Source organism: Equus caballus, chromosome 14, assembly GCF_041296265.1.
Source record: "Equus caballus isolate H_3958 breed thoroughbred chromosome 14, TB-T2T, whole genome shotgun sequence".
Classification (NCBI taxonomy): domain Eukaryota; kingdom Metazoa; phylum Chordata; class Mammalia; order Perissodactyla; family Equidae; genus Equus; species Equus caballus.
In genome coordinates, this window is record NC_091697.1 from 28452837 (window position 1) to 28479036 (window position 26200).

At 43.5% G+C, this 26200-nt stretch overlaps 1 protein-coding gene across 29 annotated transcripts in view; it reads right to left on the reverse strand.

Annotated features, from left to right (window-relative positions):
• Positions 1-26200, reverse strand: part of TENM2 (teneurin transmembrane protein 2) — a 3416041-nt gene that overhangs the window by 141765 nt on the left and 3248076 nt on the right. For all 29 annotated transcript variants that reach the window (XM_070232931.1, XM_070232936.1, XM_070232935.1 and 26 more), the window contains 2 exons: positions 22034-22229; positions 15680-15781 (listed from right to left, as the gene is read on the reverse strand). In XM_070232931.1, the coding sequence (XP_070089032.1) occupies positions 15680-15781; positions 22034-22229 (298 nt within the window). The remainder of the gene's footprint in view (positions 1-15679; positions 15782-22033; positions 22230-26200) is intronic.

A 26200-nucleotide genomic window follows, 5' to 3' on the forward strand; every position in this document is an offset into this window, starting at 1 on the left:
GGAGAGGGATGGGCCATAGTTGAGAAACTTAATCTCTCAGTGCCTCAGTTTCCCTATTTAGACCACAAAGAAATAATTCTGCCTACCCCAAAGCATAAGTTGTGTAATAAAGTAGAAAGATTAAATATGCCTGCTCTATTAAAAAAAAGCAGGAAGCAGGAGGGCAGGCCGAAGACATGAAATCTCTAGCAGCTGGTGTCTCAGCTGGGACTCTCTTGCATCTCTTGACAGGAAGAAGGCTGAAAATCAGTGGGGATATCTGGTATGAGATTACCAATAGTTTTCACCAGTTTGGCCTCAATTGTCCCAATTCTGCCCTCTTAGAGATCATCAAGAGTGGGACTTCAGTGGTTGCCTTCAGGCTCTGGAGTTTTCACTCCAGAATCCGTTTGTAAAGAACCTAAATTTCCAACCTGGCTTCTAAGGTGGGCCTAAAATGAGGATATGGCTCCAGGCTATGGAACTGGCATTCAGAGACCTTCAGAAATGATCAACAGAGATGCTTCACCGACTTCTGGTTTACCTGCGATTTAGAAGGCACAGGTTCCACGTGCACGTGTGCGTACAACCCAAATGGTCTCCCCGTCCCACGAAGTGGTTACATATCTATTGGATCACTCCCTAGTCAATGGCCCCACCCCACCTTACCAATCCCCGCTCATCATGTTTCTATTCAGTTTTTACAAGGTAATTAACTTTCCTTCTCTGATTGTCTAATTTTCCAAAGACACGGGTAGTAAACTGCTCAAGGACAGGACCATGTATATCATTGTTGCTTTCCTTCCAGTGCTGCATTTACCAATGTTGGCGTAAGTGAATACTTCTCCTATGTTCCTGATATTCAGGGATTCCGATGTGGTGGGGGTATGGGCAAGCTCCAAACAGCTATCTATGAAAGATGCGGAAAGAACAACGTCTGGAGTGGACCTCATGTTGCACATGCAATGCCTTTTTCTGGGGAAGTGCATGTTTTACTCTAATTGTAAACTGACCTGAAACAAAAAGATCTCCACATATAATTGAGGGGCTGTTCCCCACAAACATGCCTTACAATCGTATCAGCGTAAAACTACTGGGGACACATACAATTCCAAGGAGAATTCTTATCCTCATGAATCTACCAGAGGAGAAGAAAGTTCAAAAGTGAGAACATCGAAGCTACATATTAAATTTAGATGAGTTCTCTCTAAATGTAAGGAGCATCTTTCTATTTCCAGGATATTGAAGCAGAGATCCATATAGAGTTGCTACTCATGCTGATTGTCTAAGAGAGAGTAGAGGACAGAGCTTTGAACTCAGGATCCCCAAGATTCAAATTAGGGACTGTGGAAATAAGAACTAGCGTGAGAACTAATGGGCTTTCTCGAAGTTTTGAGAGGGCTTTGAAGTCAATCTGTCCCATGTCAGTTCCCCATGAGACTTGTGCTAAGCGCCAGGTCAGGGATGGCAAATGTGTGCACATGAACTACTAGTCTTCCTTCCTGCACCTCCGAAGAGATCATTAATTGATCATGGCATGTTGTCCCCCTGAGCCTGGAAAGAGCCTCCACACCTTCAATTCAGTGCCCTGGCTGAGACTTGCAAGCAGGCAGAGTCGGCATTCAAGAGAAAACTCACTTGCCATTTCTGATCGAGGTGATATTGAAGATAATTCCTGGTGGAAAGACTAGAATTTGCATCACTTCTTACCCACTTCCACCCTTGCACACTGAAATAGGGAGACAGTGAGAAGTGTGGCTACACATATCTAGTGAGAGGAACTTCCCAGGGCTGTTTCTGACCTGAAGGTTATATATGGGACAAGCTGTCATGGATGGCAGAGAAAGCTCCATCAAATCACCACCAGTGGGCTCCCATTGCACTCTCCTTCCTCCCAAAAGGTGGAAGAGAGTAGAAAGTAAGGAGCAAATAATTACTGTCTTTATCAATTGATAAAATACAATTAGGATTATTTTCTTTATTCATATTGAAACCGTTTCTCTTCTGCATCACCTCAAAGTGGTGGGAAAAAAAATAGGAGTGTCTAGAAGGTAAGAATAGATCTTATTTAAAACCAAGTGCCTAGGAAATCAAATTTAAAGTGTGACCTACTTAAATTACTTAGCAAAAAAAAAAAAAGGAGAATAGTCAGGTCAGAGAGTTCTCCACATTCTAAATGCAGCCTTCCTTCAATATGTTTGCTGTATGCTCACTGGGAGTGTGGTAAAAAATGCAAAACACTATGACGTTCTCTGGAAAGCAGGGCACTCGATGGTTTGGCTGATGTCACATAAAAAAGTGGGAGGCAGGTTAGAGTGAAGCTCTCTAGTAATCCATTTGCCATTGGGGCAAAGAGATTGCAAATGCCAGATGAGCACCCTCCAGTGGTCTCTGGGCTGACCTGCAGGGAGAACACTTCCCCTCAGGGAAACTGACTCAGTCTCAGACATGACTCAACCCAGAGCATCTCAGTATGTAAGGCTCAGCCTGATCCTCATTTGAGAGGTTGGATGTGACGTGGGGACTTCCTGTATTAATCACTCTTCTGATATTTTTTACTATCACTAAATCTACATGACTTTTTTTAATGATACACACACTATAGGACACACAATTTTGACTCTACACCCTACCTGGATGTAATATCAAATAGAAGTGGGAAGAGCAAGGGTTTTGGTGCCAGAAAGACCTGGGTTCAAAACCTGGCCCATCACTTACCAGCTGTAGGATTTTGGCAAGATTACTGCACTTCTCCGAGACCCAATTTCCCCTTCAAAAAATGGTCTCTCAGAGCTGATGGGAACACTAAGTGTGATAATGTGTGCAAGGACTCAAAACAGTAGCTGATACCTGGTTTGCAATGAACAGATGTTCCCTCATGAAATTCCAAACCGAATCTCCAAACTGGGAGATTCAGGGGTTAACAAAATTAAAAATGCAGTGGGTCTCAAATGGACACACCACCACCACCACCACCAGAAGAGTATCAGATAATGCTAATGGCAAGACCTCCTCTTTTTCTTCCCCCGTTCTTCTCTGGTTGTGGGTGCGAGGGAGTTCTGGAATCACGTGTGGACTGTTTTATGCCCCTGTCTCTCTCTCCTCTTCCTAAGACTTACAGGAGCAGAACATTGTGCATTCAAGCTTCTATTTAAAATTAACTAAAATGTTTGTACAAAGTGACTATTCCTGTTTTACTAAATCTAGCAAATGGAAGCTCTAAGACTCGCGTAGAAGAAAAATAAATTACCACTGCCACTAACGACTGACAAGTTAACAGGCTGACGACAAAAAAATGACACAATTTAGATTCACCTAAATGGTGTAAAGCTCATTTTAATGATCAAGCTGGAGTTTTTTTTTTTTCCTCCCCCTATAGTTCTCTGTAAGGAATGAGATGAATTATCAGTGTTATTTACTCGGTGGGAAGTAATACGACAAGCCCCCCGTGTCTGCTGTTTTAAGTACAACAAGTCTCATCCACTGGGAGCTTGCAGTAGAGAGAACACGTGGAGAAAAGGTAGCGATGGTTGAAGAGGCTCAGTCACACAGACAGACAGACGGAAAATGCCTGCATCCTGCCAAGTCCTTTGTGGGCTAGCCTACATGTGCCAAGGGGATTTCAAATAATGTATCTTTTAAAAATGATCTCAAATCTGATTGAAAACGCCTTTGGAAAAGAGACTTGAGAATGCTTGAACCTAGTACTCTGGGTAAATTGTCAAAATAGTACTCACAGCTGGTCGCCTTATATCCCAGTTAGTCAATAAACGCTTACGAATAAGCTAATCTGTGCTAGCAGCTGGGTTAGGTGGTAGGGAAAAAGGGATGGAGAAATGAAGATGCCTCAATCCTCCTGAAGCAATTGTTGATATAATATTTGGGTCACGGAGGCGAGGCACACACAGTTCAGTGTCCTTGAAACCAAAACTGATGTCCCATTGTCTTTCGAGACTGTGGGCTTAGCTTGGGGCTGAGCAGAACAGCGTCAGGAAAGTGAGTATCACTTCTCCCTAGGTCCCTGCAATTGGCGATCCATTTGGTAGACAAGAAAGTTTGACCTCTACCCTACACTGTATTCACAAATAAATTTGTAGATTAATGATCCAAACAGGAAAACAGCCCTATGAAAGTATTAGAAAAAATATTGATGACTTATTTTATTTTCTTAGGAGGGAGATATGTAAGGAAGACATAAATTCCAGAAACCAAGAAGGAAAAGAAGAAAGATCAGATTGGATCACATAAAATTGAAATCTTCTATATGACAAAGAACACCCTAAATAAAATGGAGGGATGAACAACACTGAGAAGAAATATTTTTTTAACATATTTTACCAAAAAAGCTTGATATCTGAAATACACAGAGTTCTTACAAATCAATAAAAAGAGACAAATGAATGAAAGCCTGAGCAAAGGACATATAAATATAAATATGAATGCCAATAAAAGTATGAAGAGATTCTTAGCTTCATTAGGAAATAAATAAGTATAGATAAAAATAATAATGAGAAATAATCTTTGGCTTATCAAACAGAAAGGAAAACCATCTAAAAGACTGATACTCCAACGCTACCATGGCTGAGGGGACATGGGCTCTGTCAAACACAGTTGGTGGGGGCAGGCATCCAAACTAGCTTTCAGGGGATAATTTGTCACTGTCTGAATAGCTCCCTGGCTCACCGTGCCCAACTGAGAAGCCTGTTGACCTTGGTGCCTCAGTTTCCCCTCCCTATTAAATGGGCAGGGCAATACAGGACTGTCTGTGTAGGAAGAGCCAGGAATTTGGAAAGCAGAGCTAAGGAGCCATCATGAAAGCACAAACGCAAAGATCGCCAGCCTGTCTGATCACAATGGTTGCCTCTGACATGAACAGCCCCCCACCTTCCTGCCTGGAACACTCAAACTCTCTAGTTGGTCTCAGAGGGACGCAAGATCCAGCAGGACCCCTGTGAAGAGAGGAGATCAGAGGACACCTCTGACAGACATGGGCTGAGTCTCTGGCTCAGAGCGCCAAAGTTCAGGTGCACCAACTTCCTCATTTCCGTTCTGTCAAACGGCACATTAATAAGCAAGAAAGTGATTCAGGGAAGAATTTCCAGAAGGACAAAAAACTCATCAGGTGTGTCAGATCTCTGACATTCAGGAGCCATGTGGGGAAAGAAGCACTCGCTGACTTAAGCACGAAAGTATGGATGCTTTAATTAATCCGGGGTGAATTTAATTGCTTTAGTTAAGTGGAAATCGGGTTAAAAATGATGCAGAGCATGCTGGGGTGTGTTAAAAACATGACATATGAGTTGGATGAATCGATAAATTAAAAGTGCACAGATGTTTTAATTAAACCCAGGGAAGTTAACGAAGATCGCAAGAGACTTTTAAGCCTATGATTAATTCAATTCATTTAAAATACCTGTAGAGATATGGGACGCCTCCATTTTGAGAGTTATAAAAAGTTCTCAATCGATAAGTGCTTAAGCTGTTCTTAAAAAAACGGCTGTTTGTGTGTGTGTGTGGGACTGAAGAGCATTAATTACATAATGAATGTTTAAATTCTTCAGAGTACACAGTTAGCTTTTTTGCAGCTCAAGTTCAGACTGACATCGCTTTTCATTCTTACTATGATTCAAGCATCAAGACAAGTTTTCCAACCATCAGGGTCCCATTATCCACAAGCATGGAAGCTTCCTGAAGACATAGAGGGTCTGTTTATTCTCTGCTGTGCCCCCAGCAGTAGAACAGTATCAGGCATAGTGTAGACTTATGAGTTAGACAGCCTGAATTGCCCTTCATTTTTACCAGCTGTGTGACTACGGACACTTTATTTTCAGCCTCGGTATCTTTATCTTTAAAATGGGACAGGAATTCTGGATTACCTATCTCATAATATATATATATATATATATATATATATATATATTTTGAGGAAGATTAGCCCTCAGCTAACATCTGCTGTCAATCCTCCTCTTATTTTTGCTGAGGAAGACTGGCCCTGAACTAACATCCAGGCCCATCTTCCTCTACTTTATATGGGAGACGCCTGCCACAGCATGGCTTGACAAGCAGTGTGTAGGTCCATACTGAGGATCTGAACTGGCAAACCCTGGGCTGCTGAAGCAGAGCATGCAAACTTAACTGCTGTGCCACTGGGCTGGCCTCCCCCCCATAATATTTTTAAGAGGATAAAATGAGATAATGCATATAAAGTGCTATACACAGTGCCCAGCCATAGGTAAGAAATCTACAGATAAGATTTTATTGTCATTATTGTTATTAGGAGAAAATTGTTCCAAATCATTGCATTATAGTCATGTGTCACCTAATGATATGTTCTGCGAAATGAGTAGTTAGGTGATTTCGTCATTGTGCGAACAACAGAGTGTACTTACCCAGACCTGGATGGTATAGCCTACACACCTAGGCTGCATGGTACGAATCTTATGGGACCAGCGTCGTATACGTGGTCCACTGTTGACTGAAATGTCGTTATGTGGCTCCTGACTGTATAAAGAGACAGGAGAGTGTGGAGCACTCTCTTTTATGTCACTGTCCCAGCCCATGTCCTCTCTAAAGACTGGTTTGTTTCCCAGTACAAAAGGTTTGTCTAAAATCTCATTACCTCCCCCACTCTGTGCACATCACATCTACAGCCCCTTTCCCCAGGGTGAGGCACTCTGCTTTCTAAGGCTGCTCTACAATCTATCTGAGTAGTTTAAAAAGGAAAAAAAGGTTTTAGACTCAGAAGCAATTTAACCTGGGGGAGGGTTGACTGATTTAAACCCTGAGAAGTGATTACTGTTTGGCGATGCAACAAGCAGGAGAAACACTGTGAGCGGCCACATTTTGGAGATTGTGGGCAGGGCCTTGCATGGGGGCACCAGACAAAGGGCGCTGCAGCTTGCAGACTGGGGAGGCAGGTGCCCTTCTGCTGCTCGGCAAGCTGGGAGCGGAAGGTGACAGTGAGACTGCTGCTCCTGTCCGCAGTTCTCTTTGGGCAGTCTTAGCAGAGTTCAAGGGCTGTGTGTGCAGACTCAAACTTGAATGTACATGAGTAATCTGGAGATCGTGCTGGAACAAGGATTCTGATTCAGAAGGTCTGGCGTGGAGCCTGAGGGTTTGGATACTTAAACTTCTCCGGCTGATGCTAGTGCCTGAGACCTACTGAATCAGAAGCTCCGGGGGGGAGTCCAGGAAGCTGTGTGTTAACGGGTGATTCTGATGAGTATGGCTCTAAAGCCACGCCTGGACAAGCACCTTAGCTTCTCTGAGCCTCAATTTCCTTAGCTGTGAAGGGGGGATGAAGATAGAGTATGTGGTGAAGATGAAACGAGATCATTCATGTAAAACCCTTTGCACGGTGCCTGGCATATACTTTGTCTTTGTCTTCAAGATCTGGCCCAGATTCTTAGGCTCTTTTGTCAAAGGTGACTGCAGAGTGTGGCTGCTCTGTCCCTTTCCGCAAAGCCTATACCAAGTGCGCCTACTTCACGCCCCTGCCCCTGGGTCCTTGCTGATGAGGACTTCCTGCACATTTTCTCCATTCAGGGGTGGGAGGAAGGTCTCCTCATCCTGGGATTCCGCTTCAAACTGCCATGGGCTGTGCAATGGCTCCCGCGGGCAGGAGCTAAGGCCCCTGGCCCATCTGCATTGATAGGGATAGTGGGGGGAGCTGGGGTGGCAGAGGGAGATCCGTGTGAAAGACGGAGGGTCTGAAGGAATGATTAGGGAGCATCCGTGGTTGCTCCAGGAAGGACAGGTGGGCATGAGTGGCTTTCATTGAAAGGAGGCCAGCTGTGAGAGGGGAAGGGGCTTCTGTGCCAGGGAAGCTCTGAGGGGTAGGGTAGAGGACCACTCCACATCAGGGAGGGGACTACGGGGCTTGTCATTCTTCCCCTGAGTGTGGAAATCCACTAAGGGGAGTGACCAATAGGGAGACGGGAAAGCAGGTTAGGAGGCAGAGACATCTGCGAGAGTCAGACGGCAGAACTGTCTGTGGGGCCTTTGAGAGTGGTCATTACCCTCCATGCAGGGGCTCTTCCTGCCAAGTCTCTCTCCTATGTGGCCATTAGGGCCACAAGCTTCAGGGTCAGCCAGATACGGCCTCAAAATCTAGCCCTGCTGTGTGGCCTTGGGCAAGTAGCTTACTTTCTCTAAGTCTCTGTTTCTCTTGTAAAAGAGGGATAATAACAATGACTTCCCAAAGGCTTATGAAGGTCAATACTAGCTAATATTTAGGGAGCATTTAATATACGTCAGGCACGGTTCCACACACCTTACATGTATTTACTTTTTAGTCCTCACAGCAATGCAACAGGTAGTATTGCCATTGCCCCCATTTTACAGATGAGAAAACTGAGGCTCAGAGAGGTTAAGTAATTTTCTAAAATGGGTACAGTTAACTAAAGCAGCACGGATTGGAACCTAGCAAAATTCAACCTCCACAGCTTCCATTCTCAATCACTTTGTCATCCGAGGTAATGCATGTAAACTGTGGAATAAATGGTATTTCTTTTCTGTAAAGTCTTTTTCTTTTCCTCCTTTTTTTATTCCTCCTTTACTCCCCCCACCCCTTGTTTGAATTTGTGCCTCGAAGTTGGCTGATTTATCACTGCACAATTAACCTGAAAAATTAGAACCTTGTTCTCCAGCACTCACTTTGGGCCCCGCACATTTTCCAGCAATGTTTCCATCTTCATAAGCCTTGTCCCCTAAATTCAAGACACCAGACATTTAGAGAACACATACTATTTCCTGGATACCAAATGAGATGCAGGGAGGTATAAAGAGGACTGCTAGAAGCTTGTGACCCAGCAGGAGAAACTGATGCAACCACCCAGCTAGAACATGGCACAGCATGAAGAAAGGACCACTGCCAAGATGTTGCCAAGCCCTGTGTGACTACAGGGTCCTATCTGGGGGTGCCTCAGGGAGGCGACCTGTGAACTTGGCCTCCAAGAATGAGCAGCAGCTTGATAGGAAAGGTTGGGATTGATGAGAACATTCCAGCCAAGGAAACAGCATGAACGAAGAGGAAGACGCAGGGCCATCATGCTTTACGAGGGGTAAGTCTCTGGAAGGCATGGTGCATGGGCCTTAGTTGGAGATGACAGTGCTAATGTAGCTTAGGTCATGGAAGACATGGAATAACATCTTGAACAATGTGTTCTTTTTTCTCAGGATATGGCCCCTGACCACCTGCATCAGAGCTGAGAGGCTTACTAAAATGCACGTACTGGAGCCACACCCCAGTCCCATGGATTCAGAATGGGCTGGCATGGGGGAAAAGCCTGGGACAAATTCCCAGTTAAATGTCCTTAAACCAAAGTTAGGCCCCATCGTGGGAGGCAAATTGGGAGCCACTGAAGGTGTTTGAGGAGAGTAGTGACGTGCGCCTAAGAGCTCTGGGAGAACGCTGGAGATGGTGAGTAGTAAATATGCCGTCAGGGAGAGGCTGGTGCCAAGGTGAACAGGGAAGTGGCGGTAAGGATAGAGAGGAAAAGCGGAGAGTATGTTGAAGGTCAATGAAATACAAATTGGCAAACAATGGGATGAGGGAGGTGATGGAATGCACCCGTGGTTGGGAGGAGAGCGGTTCAGAGCAGCAGGCTCTGAAGTCAGATGGACTTTTTTCAAACGCGGGCTCTGCCACCTTCTACCTAGTAAACCCTAGTTTCCTCTCCTGAAAAAGTTTTCTTGGGTTCAAACTCAAATCCTAGTGTGCAACCACCACACAAACTGCCTGCAATTGCACGTCTTCCTTACACCTCACACCTTCTGAGGTTAATCTCACGGCTGGTCTGGTCTTAAGAGTCCTAGCCAGACTGCCTGGTTTGAATCCTAGCAATACTACTTACTTGCTGAGTGATCGCGAGCAAGTTACTTGACCTCTCTGTGCTTCATTTTCCTCATCTATAAACGGGGATAATCGTCATCTATAAAATAGGGCTATTGATGATTAAACGAGATAATTACGCAGTTGCTTTGTACATCAGTTGGCATATAGTAAGAACTCAATAAATGTCAGCTACGATGATGATTCTAATTTGACTTTAGTGTTAGAACCCCAAGAGGGACTGGGTAGTGGGTACATTTGCCAGTTAACAGGAGAAAAACGGCAAGATCCTCGTTCCCTTTTTTCAAGTCTCCACAGAAGCTGGGTAGGAGCTGAAAGCAACCCCTAGAGAGAAGGCTTTATGTTCCCGTGGTTGTGGCATTTCTGGGCCTCCCCTGACAGCTGTTCAGCAGCAGGAGTTGTCATTTCTAATAGCTATGAAATGTGCATTACCTAACAAGTAAGGCTTCTGCTGCGGGTTGGGGCCTCGAGCTCTGAACCAAATAAGCCATCTGAGGAGCCAGTGTCAAAACAGAACAGTCAGAAGTCTTAGATCTCTTCTGAAATGCAAGGCTGCTTTATAAACAGCCCAAGGAAGCATCTTAAGTCAACGAAAGACCTTCAAATAAAAATAAATAAAAGAAAAAAGAATCATAATTAAAAAGCATCTAGGCCACCACAAATAGCATTTAAGTAATGAGAAAGTCAAGCAAGGGGAATACTGTAGACTAAATGATGACTTGAGTAGTAAGCACAATGACAGCCGGCCAGCAGAGGCACCCGATGGAAAACGGTACACATCACTGGGAAAGAAATGTCGTTCTTCCTCAAGTTCTGAATTGGAACACATTGCATATTACATTGCACAATTAATGAAATTCTATACTGAAAGACACTATGCAGTGTAGTCGCTTTGCTAGACTCTCTCTCCAAGGAATTTTCTGCACATCCCCTAATACTAACTGGTTATTTTCATAGATCCATACTTCATTGATTCATAAGCTTCCTTTTCTCCTCCCTAGTAATGTCAACAGCCCAGAAAGTCCACATCAGAGCGCTCTGCACTTGCATTCACATTTCCCACTAGCCGATTGTGTGCATCCATCAGACTGGAAGCTCTCGGAAGGCAGGGCCATGGCACTCTTGCCCATCATGGGATTTCTGGCACTCGGTACCGTACCTGGCTCACAGTAGGAACATATTAAGCATTTGTCAGATACACGAATAAGTTCTGTCCCCTCACGACTTGGAACAATGTGTTAGAACCCTTATATGTTCTTTTGGTGTGGGGGTCACTTCCATTTTGACTTCTGAGCCCCTCAGGAGCCCCCGCTGGGTGGGGTTGTGGAATGAATTCCCTGCAAATGCACGCTGACTGATTCCTCCACTCACTGTCAGGACGTCTTCAGATGCCTGATGCAGGCTGGCAGGTTTATAAGAAGACAAGGAGCTGCCACCTGCACCACACATCTGAGGGCATGGGAGGCGCAGCGTGAGGTCAAGAGCGTAAATCCGTATTTCTGTCACTTGGACACATATCCAGTCGCTCGGATGTGATGGGAATCTGCTTGCTAACGTGGCAAATTCTCCCCCCCGGCAGGAGGGCCTGAGTCTGCCGGCTGCCTGCAGTAGCAGAAACTGGCAGAACTCGCGCACCCTGGGCACAGCTGTCAGCGAAGGAACAAAGGTGAATGAGAGCTTGCGATGACGGAGGGCCTTGGGCTCAGGCCCTCCTAAGGGCTTTTATCAGGAAAGAAGACAAATGATCCTGGGCCACGGCCGGGAGATGGCATGCACCGTTCTGGGTAGCAAGAGACTCAGGACAAGTTGTGTTTGCTCTCTGCCCTTGCTAACATCATTACCTCATCCTGTCTGCTCCAGGTTACTTCCTGCTAACACTTAGGAGCTTCTTGGGCTCAAAAGTCATTTGTGAGTGACAATTTGTCATAGCCACTGACAAATTGTGCAGGACCAATGGGATAGAGCCTCCCAGTGTCTCTGCCTTATGTGTAAGAGGGGGAAGGTGTATACACACACATACACACACACACACACACACAATCACGTTTAAAATTTCTTCTCATTAAAAATCAGAGGTGCATCTTTGATAAGATGCACTGAGGAGGGTGCAGCATCTTGCTGAAAATGCGTAAGCTCAAACTAAGCACAAGAAAACATCAGACAAACCCACATTAAGGGACCTACTGCAAAATACATGACCAGCACTCTCCAAAATGGTCAAGGTCAGAAAGACAAGGAAAAGACAGAGGAACCCTCACATATTGAAGGGGACTAAGGAGACATGACAACTAAATGCAGTGTGAGATCTAGACCAGGAAACAAAGGACAAAATTAGAAAAAAGTCTGTAAATTAGTCAATAGCATTGCATCAATGTTAATTTTCTTGTTTCCATAATTGAACTATGATAATTTAAAATGCTGACATTAGGAGAAACTGGGTGAACTCTGTATAGGAACTCTATGTACTATTTTTGCAACTTGTCTGCAAATCTAAAATGATTTCAATACGAAAAGCTTAAAATATTGTGAGGGAATTGGTTAAAATACAATTTAGCTCATATTGTTGATATGAGAATGGATAAGATAGTATGTATCAAGGACTTTGCCCAATGCCTGGTACATATTTATTACTTGATAACTATTAGTTGTTACTTAAAAACATTCTGAAGTAGAGGCTTAATATACCACAGGTAAATTTGGCACTAATCATTAGATTTACCCACTTGAAGTTGGTTAAATCTGTGTGCCTATTTTCACTGGTTTCTCGCTTCATCACACAGGTATAGTTAGTGAATTTAGTAATTTTTAGGAGCCAACACTAATGAGACGAAATGTTCAAGGCTTGAGTCTCTCTAGAAGCCAGGCTGGCTTACACGTGCTCGTGTCCACTTTTGGGATTCTTGATGCGAAATGAGCGTGTGAGAAGCTGAGCTGGCTTAAATGATCATTGCAGGGAAAATGTTACTCTCAATAGGGTTAAAGGTGATATTAATATTCCCTACTCATTGCAATGGGTTCTTCTTTTCTCTTTTCTAATTTTTGATTTTGACATTGTTCCTTTCAAAATAAATTCATCTATGTAAACATAGTGAGTTGACTTAAATATGTTAAGTAAATAATAACACTGATGGTCCATGAATTTGGCAAAAATCATAAAAATGGTACCTGAAAGAGCAAACTTTGGGAAAGGGAGATTTGGAATAAGGAGAAAGTGTTATTAACGAAGTAGTTTAAACTGTGTCCACTTCGAAAATATTAAGGAAGAAACATCTTTAGGGCTGAGAGGGAGAAGCTGGCTCCTACCACTCTTAAGCCAATTTTGTCAAGAATAAATGGAGAAAGCAATTTTATTCTTTAAATGCTTCAATTCTGTCCACTGTATGCATCAATAGCTAAATTAAAATATACAGCAAGTTCAAAGGCCGATTGCAGGAGCTCCTGAGTCTGCAGGAGTAACTACTCTTAACAGCCACTCGATATTTGTTTCGTAGGGATCAATTAGACACCATGGCTAATGCACACTTGGAGTGTGTGCCCAGCCACAGCACAGGTGGTGAATGCAAAACACACACCGAGAGTCCTTTTAAGCAGCTAAATGCACACCCCATTACAGATCCATAATGCAGAATGGACGCTCATCTGCAAATGGATTTAGAGCGAAGAGTTCTTAAATGGCCAGGGTACTTAGGGCTGAAAGGCCAGTAACTGGATGTGCAGCCAGAGCACACATGGTTTTTAGGATTAATAATACATCGCTGTGTGTCAGTGTTAATACACATTTACAGCTCACAGGCTGTGCAGCTGAGTGTTCAGCCCATTTGCAGCCACATATAAAAGGACTATTTTGTCCTTCCTCTCATTAATGCCTTCACTCCCAGGAAAATTAGATTACGCAAGAGAAGCCATTCAAACGATATTGAGGTTTTCCCTCCTTTAAAGCCCTTGCTAGGAAAAGCACTCGGCAAGGGGATGCATTGTGTCACCCACTCTCCTCCATCGGGGCTCTTGGAGCCTGAGCAAAGTGCTAGCTGGTAGGAGCTCCAGGCTCCACTGTCTACTTGGGGATGTGTCCAAATGCCATTGGGCAGAGTGTACTAAGGCCGAAAAATAGCCAAGGGAATTGCCTGGGGGCTTCAAGTTTACCAAACCTTTCATGTTATTGTGTGATAGATGATATGTCTGTGGGTAGTGCCGTTTAGGATTTTGTCTCAGGCGTGTGCGACCAGATCCAGAACTTCAAGTACAAAACAGTCCCATTCGCTAATCAGTCAGTGTTCAGAAGGATGGGAATCGCAAATTTTTGAAATATTGTGAATATCCGAAATACTATTTTTCCAGCAATTGTGGTAAGGGTGCGAAAAAGGAATGGCACTCTTTAGCATTCACACAGTAGTTTTATTAAAAATTGCTTGTCAGAATGTCAAGGCAGGATGGTCTTTTAATGAAGATCACAGAAAAATAATGAGAAGATTATATAAATATATACATAAATATGATATACAGAAATAAGAATGGTAAAAATAACCCCTTTGAGGGCTAATAAGGTGTTCTGCGAAGAGCCTTGGATGTGTAATCTCATACCATCCGAACAACGAACTTATGAGGAACTGCCCGCTTTTCCAGAGGAGGAAACCAAGATTCAGAAATGTTGCACCACTTGCTCAAGGTCACAGAGATACTCAATGGCAGAGGTGGGATTGGAACCCAGGAGTGCCTGATGCCTGAGCAAGGGCTTGTAACCTCTCCGTCACTGTTTTTCAGACCTACTGGTGGTGGAGAATCAGTGTAGTAAGTTAAAACCAGTATTTTAAGGGGCTGGCCCAGTGGCGCAGTGGTTAAGTGCACACGTTCTGCTTTGGCGGCCCGGGGTTTGCCAGTTCAGATCCCAGGTGCGGACATGGCACTGCTTAGCAAGCCATGCTACGGTAGGCATCGCACATATAAAGTAGAGGAAGATGGACACGGAAGTTAGCTCAGGGCCAGTCTTCCTCAGCAAAAAAAGAGGAGGATTGGCAGATGTTAGCTCACGGCTACTCTTACTCAAAAAAGAAAAAACAAAAAAACCTCCAGTATTTTAAAAAAATGCAATAGAATAGAATAGAAAAAATACATGGAGTAAAGATAAGTGTTTTTTTGTGAAAGCTTTATTTCAATTTTGTAGTCGTATTTATCTAGAATACACATGTGTGTGTCAGCATGCACCGTGTCTAAAAAGTGTGAGAAGCTCTGCTCTCCGCTACACTTGCCTCTGACAGCGCGACTTGAAGGTCATGTTCAAGGTTTCCTACAAGCTAAATATGCAGCCCCTAAATCCGCTGTTCTTGTGAGAGTCATTTTCTTTCTCATATTACCTTTCCCCCAAGAATCCCAGGGCCCCCGCCATTCTGTGCAAAGCAGCGTAGATAAATTAATAATACAATTTAAAACCGATTCCACCAAGATAAATAGCGCTTCCTAGATTAAGAGCATAGCTGGCCAGAATGAATGAAATTTACTAACCCTGAGATGCTTAATCTTCCATTACATAGAAGTTAATGATTATAAGAAAGGAGTGATGGTAATTCACCTCTGCTTTTACAGGAAATCCAACCATCTCATTTTTAGCAAATCTTTCTTCTCAGCACACCTCGGTGCCAAGCATAACTGCCCTACTCCTATAGGTATATTGGCCAATTGTCATATATCAAAGCCCCCCCTTTGCCGAAAGGCTAGGCCTTGCCGCATGCCTGGGCTCACAAGACGTCCCAGCGGAATCTTTGTGCAGGCTGTTTTGGGGCCCCCTGTCTCAGCCCCTCTGAGAAGCCTGTTTTCTGTTTTCAACCATTGCAGAGAAGCAGTGGCAAATACCTTTAGCACAGTCCGCTCCTAGAAATCCTGGGAAGCAGTGACACAGCCCGGACACACATTCGCCATTCCCATGGCAGTTACGTGGACAGTCCTGCACTGAATCTGAAAAAGAGAAAAATTTAGCAACCACCTTTTCCTCTGCCTGTTGGAGAAACAATTTAATAATCAGCCATCCATTTTTTCTAAAAAAAATAACTGTTTTTAAAGACTGGTGGTAGTGACCTCAAATGCCTACATGGGGCTTATAGGGGGCATAAGTGAGTGAAGGAAGAGAATAGGGAGTGGTGGGGAGTAGGGCAACTTGGACAATGCATGGAAGTAACCACTGCTCTCCATTTGATTAACCTGGGCAGGAATGCAGGGCTAGTGTTGCTGCAACTTCTGCTTTTTCAAAAGAAACTACTTATCTGGATTTAAAAACTAAAAATTTCCGTGTTCGAATGTTGACAAGTTTTTAAACACTGTGAGTTTCCCTCCCACCAAAAGCATCCTGTCACTCTGAGATTTGGTTTGTCATGTAAGATATCAGCTTTTAGCTTCAGGTATAGAGGGTGATTCTCCAAATGACAGCAGTTGTTCCTGATCTCAGGTTTGTAGAGTACAAAAATTCCCTGCTTTAAGGGAAAAAAATCCAAATACATAAGACTGATCCATTTAGACATGATTTGGGATTCATTAAGTAGTAGGTTTTGGGTTATACAAAAGTCCTTTTATGCCTAGCTTTTGTGGATCTTATTTTTCCCGAAAATCAATTAGCTCCCATTTGTTTGAACCGGCATAGCCATCTTATTTCATGATTTACCTTTCTATGTATGCTCTCAAATAATACCTTCAAAGGGATTTGGGAACATTTTCATGTTGATTTGGGCCTACACAGGCACAGATATATTCTTTTAAAATTATTATTATCCTTATTTTTGCCTTAAATTAAAATAAACACATTTAGACTTTCAAGTTCCAAATTACTAAGATGATGAAAAGAAAAATACAAGTCACTATGTCCAAAATGTGACCTTTACACAACCCTTGGGGAGTTGGGGCCATTGACTTGGTGATGTTGCGTGAAAGATTATAAAGTCCAATTGTTTCTATTGGGGTCACTGAGAGTGGTAAAGGAGGTTTCCCCTTGAAACCAAATTTCCCATTTACTCCCACTCTGGACTGAAAACGCAAACCATGCACAGCGCTTTCTTTCTACAGCATTTCACTTCTCAGCTCTCTTCTCCCAGAACCAGTTGGTTTCTGGCATTCTGAGGAGAACTCAGTGAGTGGATTTGCCTCTTCAAAATCAGGTAAAAGACTATAGAGTCCATCCAGCCAGTTTCTTTAATGTCTAACAATTAACACTTCAGGAAGAAACTCCGTGAGGTTGGCTCTATAAAGGTGGGCTGAGACGCATCCAAGTGGCTATCAATTTGTTTCATCTATTCATCATCATTCATTAATTCAAAAAGCATGAGGTTGAATCCTATGAAGTAGCAGCCTTTGCAGGTCAAAAATCAGCACTTTCACATGGTGTTGGGAGACAATTCTCCATGGGTCTCTCATGTTTCCAAGTGTCTTATAAGCAGAAGCACCAGCTGCCTTAGTTTTGAACTACCTTCTCAAGGTTATGAGTACAGTGAACAGCCTTTGGAGACAGAGATAATGTCAGTCTCCAGAGCAAAGGGCGGATTTACTAACTATCTAGCATAAGAAAGATAACGTCTCCCTCTAGAGCAAAGCACGGGCAGACTCACTGCCCATTCTCTGAGACTCAGGCACAGGAACTGAGGGTTTCTCTCCTGTAACGCAACACACTGCTTGTGTGGGCATCACCTGGCCCTGTTCACCCTGCCCTGTGGGAACTGGGGCGTGGGGAACTGGCACACATGCTGATGCTCTGGGTATTGCATGGCTCTGAGTAATAAAGTCCCTTGTCTCTGACCCAGGAGTTTCACGTCTTCTGCTAACATCTATGTAACTGTGGCAGGTTAATGTGTTAGCTTACAATTAGGGTGAGATCTCAGACCAGTCATGGTTCTTGACATACGGTTCACGTTATTAATTGAGCACCTATTATACAAGACATGGTAAAAGACACTGGAGATACAATGGTGAATAAGAGAGACAGTCTCTGCCCTCATAGAACTTTGACTGTCATAGAGGATACAGCACCACCCCCCCAAATCATCAAACAAATAAAACAAGTAAAAATTGTGATAAGTGCTTTGAAAAGAACAGAATACTGTGATAGGGAATAACAGGAGGAAGCCACTTAGGGAGGATGGCCAGGGATGGGTTCTCTATTCCATGCAGGTGGCATTTAAGGGTAAGCTGGAACAGGCAAGTGAAAAGCTAGGAGAAGAGTATTCCAGGCAGGAGATATAGCTTATGCAAAGGCCCTGAGGTGCAAAAGGACAGAAGTGAATCTAATGTGGCTGGAGGGGAGCAAAAAAACAAAAAAAAGTGATATAAAATGAGTTTGCCAAGATCCAGGTAGGGGGACAGAGCATCCGGGGCCCTGTAGGCCATGTGGATGGGTTGGATTTTATTCTGGGACCAACGGGAACAAATGAAAAGTTTTAAAGGTAGAAACAGCATTATTTAGCTTCCATTTTAAGAAGTCACTTCTACAGCAAGGTGGAGATTGAGATTGTTTCTCACTGAGCATCTGGGTCTGGGGATGGTTTGGTAGAAACTGACATCACTGAGGTCAAAAATCCCTGTTCTCAAAGGGAACATCTTCAGAGATAAAGCAGAGAAGGTTGAGGGAGCTCTTTGCCATCAGAATTCCATGCAAAAGGACTGAGGTCTCTTTGCACAGACTCTTTGCTGGCCTGGAAGGCCTCCCTGACCCTTTAGCTGAGGTATTCATCTGTAACTCTCTGTTTAGAAAATATTTAGCTCCGAATCATTCTTTCCTCACTCCACTCCATGTGGGTTTTGTACCCTTCCTCTGTGTTCCCCTAACTCCTATAATTGCCTCTTTACATATCTGCCTTGTCTCACCAAGTTCTGTGGGGAAGAGACCAGATCTCAATCATCCACCAGGTAATCTCAATCCTCGGCACACTGTAGGTCCCTGGTAAAAAGATGTTGAAGTGTGTGTTTGTGTGCGCACGTGTGTATGCCTGCGTATGCAGGAGGGTAGGAGAATTCCAAACAAGCAAAAACTGTAATGAAGAGTATTTTTCAGTTAATTTTGCCGAGGTCTTACATTTGAAGGATTCCTGTAGTTTCTGAGGGGAGAAATTATGCGGTACTGCTGAAATATAAAAGAAGCCCACCCTTTTCAGTCTTTTTCCAACACTCGATGAAATATTGCTGTTGCAATATTACCAGCTTTCCTTTTAGTCAATGTGGTTTAAGTTTTCTTGAGGAAACAATGGCAGGCCATGAGAGTAAGCCCAGGAAATGGGATTTTTACACACACGGAGGCTGGCCTCCACTAAATTTGCATGTGCTTCAAGAATGCCGCTCTGTGGTCCCCTGAGATGAAACTCACTTCTGCAAGCAGGCTGCTTCTCTCCCAAACACATCAGAAGACTTCCCTGAGTCAAAGGTGCATTTAGTGTGATCGCTGGTTGGCATCCGTCTCACATTTTTCCTTCTGTTTCGCATCACAGGGCCTTTTGGCACTCATGGCTGCTCTTGATGGAGAATGTTCTGATAATAGATATGTGTGGGAGAACCTCTGAACCAAATAAAACACTGTTCTTTTCCTTGCATTTCAGGCCAATTACTATCATTGCTCTATCAAGATGTCTGCCCAACTATTAGGCCGATTACCTTTGACTTCCTCTCTGAGTTACAGACCAGACAAGAGAAATCCTCCGGGGAGAATTGCTATTCCCAGCTCCGACAGGCAAGTGAGGGTAATGGCCTGGGGGAGGGGCATCTTGCTACCATGTCTGTGTCAATGTGGATAAAGGAGCTGGAGGGCAGAAGCCATTATTAGACAATGTGGCCCCCAGAAAACTCACTGTGCAGGGGAAAAGGAACTCATTTGGCTGGAATCCAAAGCAATCCAGTGGTTCAACTCTGGAGAGTTTGAATCCTGACTCCACATCTTCCTAGATGTGCATGACCTTTGGCAAGTTGTTGAACTTCTCTCAGTCTTGGCATCTTCAACCAGAATACAGAATATTGGCAGCACGCAGCTCATGTGACTGTTGAATGGGTTGACTGAGCTAGTCCCCACAGAGGGCTGAATCCAGGCTGGCACATGGTCAACTCTATAAATGGGGAGTTGTTAGGGTTTTTGTTATTAACCACTTCACTGAGTCCTTGTAGACTCCAAATAAGCCAGTTACTGTGTGGGGTCTATACTGTTAGGTATGCATGAAGCCTTTTCAGTTTAAACACAAGGTGACAAAAAGGATATAATTTCTCACTATGTTCTTAATCTAAAGATCATTTTTTATCTCAACATCTCAAACTAGTTCCAAATGTGTTGCTAGTTTCTTCCTTTTGTGAGCTAGTTTTTATCCTTTTACTTTTTTTCCCCCTTGGTGTATAACCCAATCCTGGAAATTTCCCTAACCGTGGAAGACTTTCCTAGTGCCTTTCATTATACAAAGTTTATGACGAGAGTTTAGAGCAAGGGTTGGCAAACTTTTTCTGTAAAGGGCCAGACAGTAAATATTTAGGCTTTGTTGGACAAACTGTCTCTGTCGCAACTACTCAACTGTGTCGTTTTAGCTGCCATAGACAATATGCCAACAGATGAACATGGCTGTGCTCCAATAAAGCTTTATTTATAAAAACAGGCAGAGGGCCAGACCCTGCTCATGGGCTCTAGTGTGCCAGCCCCTGCTTTAGAGGATTTGGCTGGCCCTGATAGGGCCAATCTTTCCTTAGCAGAGAGAATAAGGATTAATTTCAATCCTATGTCAATACCAAATCCTATCTGATTTTGTACCACTCTAAAGTTGTGGCCACCATGAAGAACCACCACTTGAATTTCAGGTTGGCTTAAATAGATCTTTCAAGAATCAGGGAACCAACCCCTCAGAGAAATCCACGAGGCCAACAGGGAAGTTCTTAAAATGCAGTCAATAGAAAAACAGCTGTACAAGATGTGCTCTTAAAAATCACCGGTCTTCGTTTAGTGACTACCAGTTCCATTCCAGATGTGTTCCATTCGGGAAGTTACATCATCCTTTCCTTCAAGGACTTGGCACTACCTTGCCACAAATGAAATTGAGGCTCAGGAAAGTCAGTGACTTTCTCAGTTAGCTTGGGAAAGAAAAGCTGGACTTTAATCTTGGCTTCACCAGGCCTTTCCTCATGAAACCATCTTATCTTGGCTTCTCCAGTGAACCTTGAGATCCTCAACTACATGCTGTTGGGACAAGATGCTGTTGCAGAAAGGGAACAGGCAAAGCCCAGTAGCCCAAGACATTGCCGCCATTTCCATGTCCTGGGACCTTGAAGAACTCGGTTTTCTGAACCTCAGTTTATTCCTCTGAGAGATGGATCTAACAATCTGCCCTGATTCACAGATGTTTTACCCAGGATCAGTTATCATCAGTGAGAAGATTAAAACCTAATGACAAAGCAAATTTAATGAAAATATCTGTAGCTTTTATTTGACTGTTAAAATTCTTAGGGTTTGCTTTAGAAAACTTCATGAAATCTTCTTAAGCTGAAGACCTCTTTCAGGAAATGGCATGTATATATGAGAATAAATTTTGGATAAAATCTTAGCTTTTCCCATGATAGCTAATAAAAAGCAGGGCTAAAAACATGCCAAAAATGACAAGTGCTTAATTAAAACATTTTGAGATTCACCTACTTGGGAACAAAGATACGATTTTTTTTTCTTATGTCTATATCTTTTGCCTGATTTAATTTTAAGGTTTTTTATTTTTAACTTTTTATTTTGAGCTTTCCTTGATTTTTAAGAGAAATTCTGAGCTGATGTGAATAGTCAGTATTTTCTGGCTCTACTGTGTGTTTAGAGATTTACATACTTTATTTTATTTAAACCTCACAATAGCCCTGTGAAGTGGGAACTAGTTCGTTCCATTTTACTAGTTAGTTCTCAGTTTCTATAGGAGACTGAGGCTTACAAAGTCCAATGAGTGACACAGGTTGCATGGCCAGACCTTGAGCCAGGGGCTCTGACCCGAGCTCTTCACCACAACTGAGTCCTTGCAACTCAAAGTGGCCCTTTCATGATTTAAGCAGCATTTGTATTTTAATCAAGACTAGTTTTAGGGGGGTGATACTATGAGGCCTAAATTAAGGATTCTGGTTTGTTCTCCTACATGGTAGAAACTACCTTGGAAGGTGTGCCTTCTGCAGAGAAGCCCAGAACATGTCCATCCTTCCCTTCACGGCGTATTACCTCCAAGATCCCGTACCTACCTAAGACAACAGTGTTGAAGGAAACCATCTCTTTGTCTTTGCCATCATTGTAGAAGGCCAGGTGCCACAGGCCCACGTCCAGATACTGCACAAACACGGCTTCGTTTTGAACCAGGGTCTGTATGCTCCGGCGTTCCCTGGGTGACTCAACCACACTCCACTTCTCCTTCCCATCCAGACGCTCCATGAAGTCATACTAGGAAAAGAAGAGAGAGCGCCCCGTGTGAAACAGGGTACAGACCTGGTCCATGGCTAGCACCTTTTCCTGCCACCTCATTAGTTAACTGAGAAATACTTTTGAGTACATGTTACTGTGAGTTCATCCTGTAAAACAAGAGTCACAAAAGTTGTACCAACAGTCACCATCTATTATGCTTATAATTATTGCCAATAGTTTTATTACTATAGGCCACAATCTCTCTTCTGCAGTTTGAAATCTAAAAAGCTTTAAAACACAAACTATTATGTTTTCTTCTGCTTCTTCTTCTTTGTATGTGTGTGTGTGTGTGAGAGAGAGAGAGAGAGACAAAGATAGAAAGAGAGAGAGAAAGATGGGTTATCGCTCCAGGCCCCACTGGGGTGTTTTGTAATATATAGCATATGCCAAATATAACCTTTTTATAACTCTCAAAATTCTGAATTCAAAAACACATCTGGCTCCCCAAGAGTTTCACATAAGGACTTTTGGACCTAAGTTATGAGCTCCATTTTTTTTTTAATTTTTTTTTTTTTTTGAGGAAGATTAGCCCTGAGCTAACTGCTGGCAATCCTCCTCTTTTTGCTGAGGAAGACTGGCCCTGAGCTAACATCCATGCCCATCTTCCTCTACGTTATATGGGGGACGCCTGCCACAGCATGGCTTGCCAAGCGGTGCCATGTCTGCACCTGGGATCCGAACCAGCGAACCCCATGCTGCTGAAGTGGAACATGCACACTTAACCACTGCACCACCGGGCCGGCCCCATCAGCTCCATTTATTGATCATTTACTAAAGGAAGGTGGTACAGCAGAGTAGTTAAGAATGAGGGCCTGGAACCAGACTACCTGGAAGAGAATCTGGCACTTACTAGCTTCACCTGCTGGTGCCTCAGTTTCCCCATCTGCAAAACTGAAAATAATAGTACTTATGTTATAGGTCGCTGTGAGGAATAAGATAATATTTAGAACAGTGTCTGGCACAGAGCAAATATAAAATACAAGCTAGCTGTCGTCATCATCACCATCATTATAATTTCATTCAATTCTTGCAAAAAGCCTGCAAAATAGCTACTATTTGTATCTTATTTTACAGATAAAAAAACTGAAGCTCAGAGAAGTCAAGCAACTTCTCAAAAGTCACACAGTGACTAAATGGCCAAGCCAAAATTTGAACCTAGGTCTGTTCAGCTGCAATGTCCATGTCCTCACAGTGCCTGGCCTCAGACAAACCGACAATTAAATATTAAACCCTGGGGCAGGCCCTGTGGCTGATTGGTTAGGTTTATGTGCTCGACTTTGGCAGCCCACGGTTTCACTGGTTCAGATCCTGGGAGCGGACATGGCACCACTCATTGGGCCATGCTGAGGTGGCGTCCCACATAGCACAAAAAGAGGGACCTACAACTAAAGTATACAAGTAAATACTCGGGGGCTTTGGGGAGAAGAAGAAGAAGAAGAAAAAAAAGATAGGCAACAAATGTTAGCTCAGGTGCCAATCTTTTTTTTTTTTTTTTTAAATTAAACCCTATTTCAATGGAAACCAGGTTCAGAACTAGAAGCAATCCATGAGAGAGGGAGTGGACAGCAAAGGCTACCAGGATGTGGGGGATGGGGAGAGCAAGTTGACCCAACAGAGGCCTGTCATAGAGAATGGTGAAATTCTGTGGTGGGCAAGTGGGAGCCACTGAAGACTAGTGAGCAGTGACTGATGTGATGATAGCAATGTTTTGAGGAATTCATTTGTAGGCAGGATAAGAGGTATTCTAAAGGGGAAAATGAAAAGAAGCAAGAAGACCAGTTAGGAAGTGATTGCAGAAACCCAAGCATGAGGTGACAAGGAATAGTGACCTTAGGATAGTGAATGGGAAGAGGAGACAACTTCAGAGGAACATTTTTAAGGAACAGAGGACACTGCTTGACCATGGGCTGGACAGAGAGGCTGGAGGAAAAGGCAAAGAGGACCCCAGTGTTTCTTATTCGTCCACAAGAAAATCGGTCAGACCTTGGTAGAAATGGACTAAGCTTGTGAACTCTTTCAGATCACGGCAGGGCAACGTCATCTGCACTGTGACTCCCAGAGAAATTCCGAGTGGAGGCCTTGAGCAGCTTAAAACCAGCACTGTGGGAATACGCTCTCTTTCACCACTTTCTCCTCCATAAAAAGGTTTTTATAGATTATGGACAACTCTAATCCTTTTCACAAACTTCACAGAATGAAACTCCAGGAATCTACTAATGTGACTTCTCCATCACCAGAATTCCCAGTTTTTCCCATCTAAAATGTGATAGTTGAAAACCAAAGAGTCTATAATCTTCAGTGCAAGGGCTTTGCTGTCAGACAAAGCTGGGTTTGAACTCTGATTGTGCCATTTGCTAGTGTTTGAAGTTGGAGGCATCTACTTTTAGCCTCTTCCTGGTTTGCATTCTAGGGAATAATAACTCGCAACTTTCAGGGATGTTACAAGGCTGACGTGACATAATGCTTCGGGCAGAGCCTGGAAGATAACAACCATTGTATTAAGTATCTCGTGATGCTGAGTCACTTACTTGCAAATCATAATGATCAAAGAAGAGAAGAGCGTGGTTCTGGTTTTTACATCTGGGGGATGGCAGCTGGTCATTGCTTACGGAGTGGAAATTTCCCCCATCTCTCAGGAAACGAGTATTTGTATTTATCTTCCTTCTACTCTATATCCCATTGGTCATAGCTGTCTTTATGGGACAAAATAGATGATTTGAAGCGATATGACAAACCGATGCTGCTTTTGGCGACCTTTGAAACCAAAGCATTTGTTCCTTAGCAACCTTGTAAATGTCCAACTACCAAGACCCACGTCTACAAATTGCTGTCAGCCAGAGGGATGCGTGTAACTTCCTTGGTGCCGAGGTGAGAAGAATATACTTCATTTGGGGTCCAGGATATCACCCCCATGAGGGAAAGTTTGGGGAAAGTGATTACTTGTGTCGGGCCATTGCTCATTATTAATTTGGGCATCCGTCATCTCTTGCTGCACTGGCTGACCAGCCAAGGGGCACACAAATGGCTGAGGACTAGCAGCCGTGCTCGCTCTTCAACCAATCAAATTACTGTGGGAGAAGGCATTTGTCAGAGGAGAGAGAGGACGTCTATTTTGGCTGGCTCCTCAGAGCTCCTCCACGGAAGCATGAAAGGCAGTTTTCATTTAGGGATGAAGCTGTGGGCCAGGCGCTCTCAAATAGGGCGTTGGGACATGTCGGGGTGAGATGATATAGTGTCCGCAGTGTCTCAATACTGTACCCCTTTATTGATCTTTATGTTTTTCAAAGCACTTATCACCCCTGAAATGATAGAATTCGTTTTTACGTATATTGTCAGTCTACTCAGACGAAAGTAAACCTCAGGAAGGCAGGGATTTCGTCTGCATGGTAGAGCGCTTAAGAGGGAAGACTTCAGAGCTGGCCTGCCTCAGTTAGCATCCTAGCTCTGCTGCTCACATGCCGTGACACTTGCACAAGCTATTACAATCTCTGTGCCTCAGTCTCCTTATCGTTAAAATGGGGACAATAATAGTATCTATATCAAAACATTGTTGTAAGGATTAAATGAGTCAATTCATGTTCAGTGCCCAGAATAGTAAGTACTTTGCATATGGTGAGCAAGCCTCAAGTTTCTGCTATCGTGATCACAACTCACTGCCGCATCTAATTCACCTGAAGCAGAGTCTGATTAATAAGTATTTGTTAAATATCAAATGAATGAAATACTACATTTGCAAACGAATTCCACTAAAGAAAATCTGAGTTGGAATATAGTCAAGGTTTTGTCTCTAATAATCATCACTTTCACCCCCCCGTCTTCTCATGTGGTTTCTTGGGTAGGAGAGAAAGGGGTAGAGTCACAGTCGGCAAGCTTGAATCTTGCACCACCCAGTGCAGAACACCCATATGATAGGACGCCAAGGCCCAAGATGTTATAGCACTCACATATAG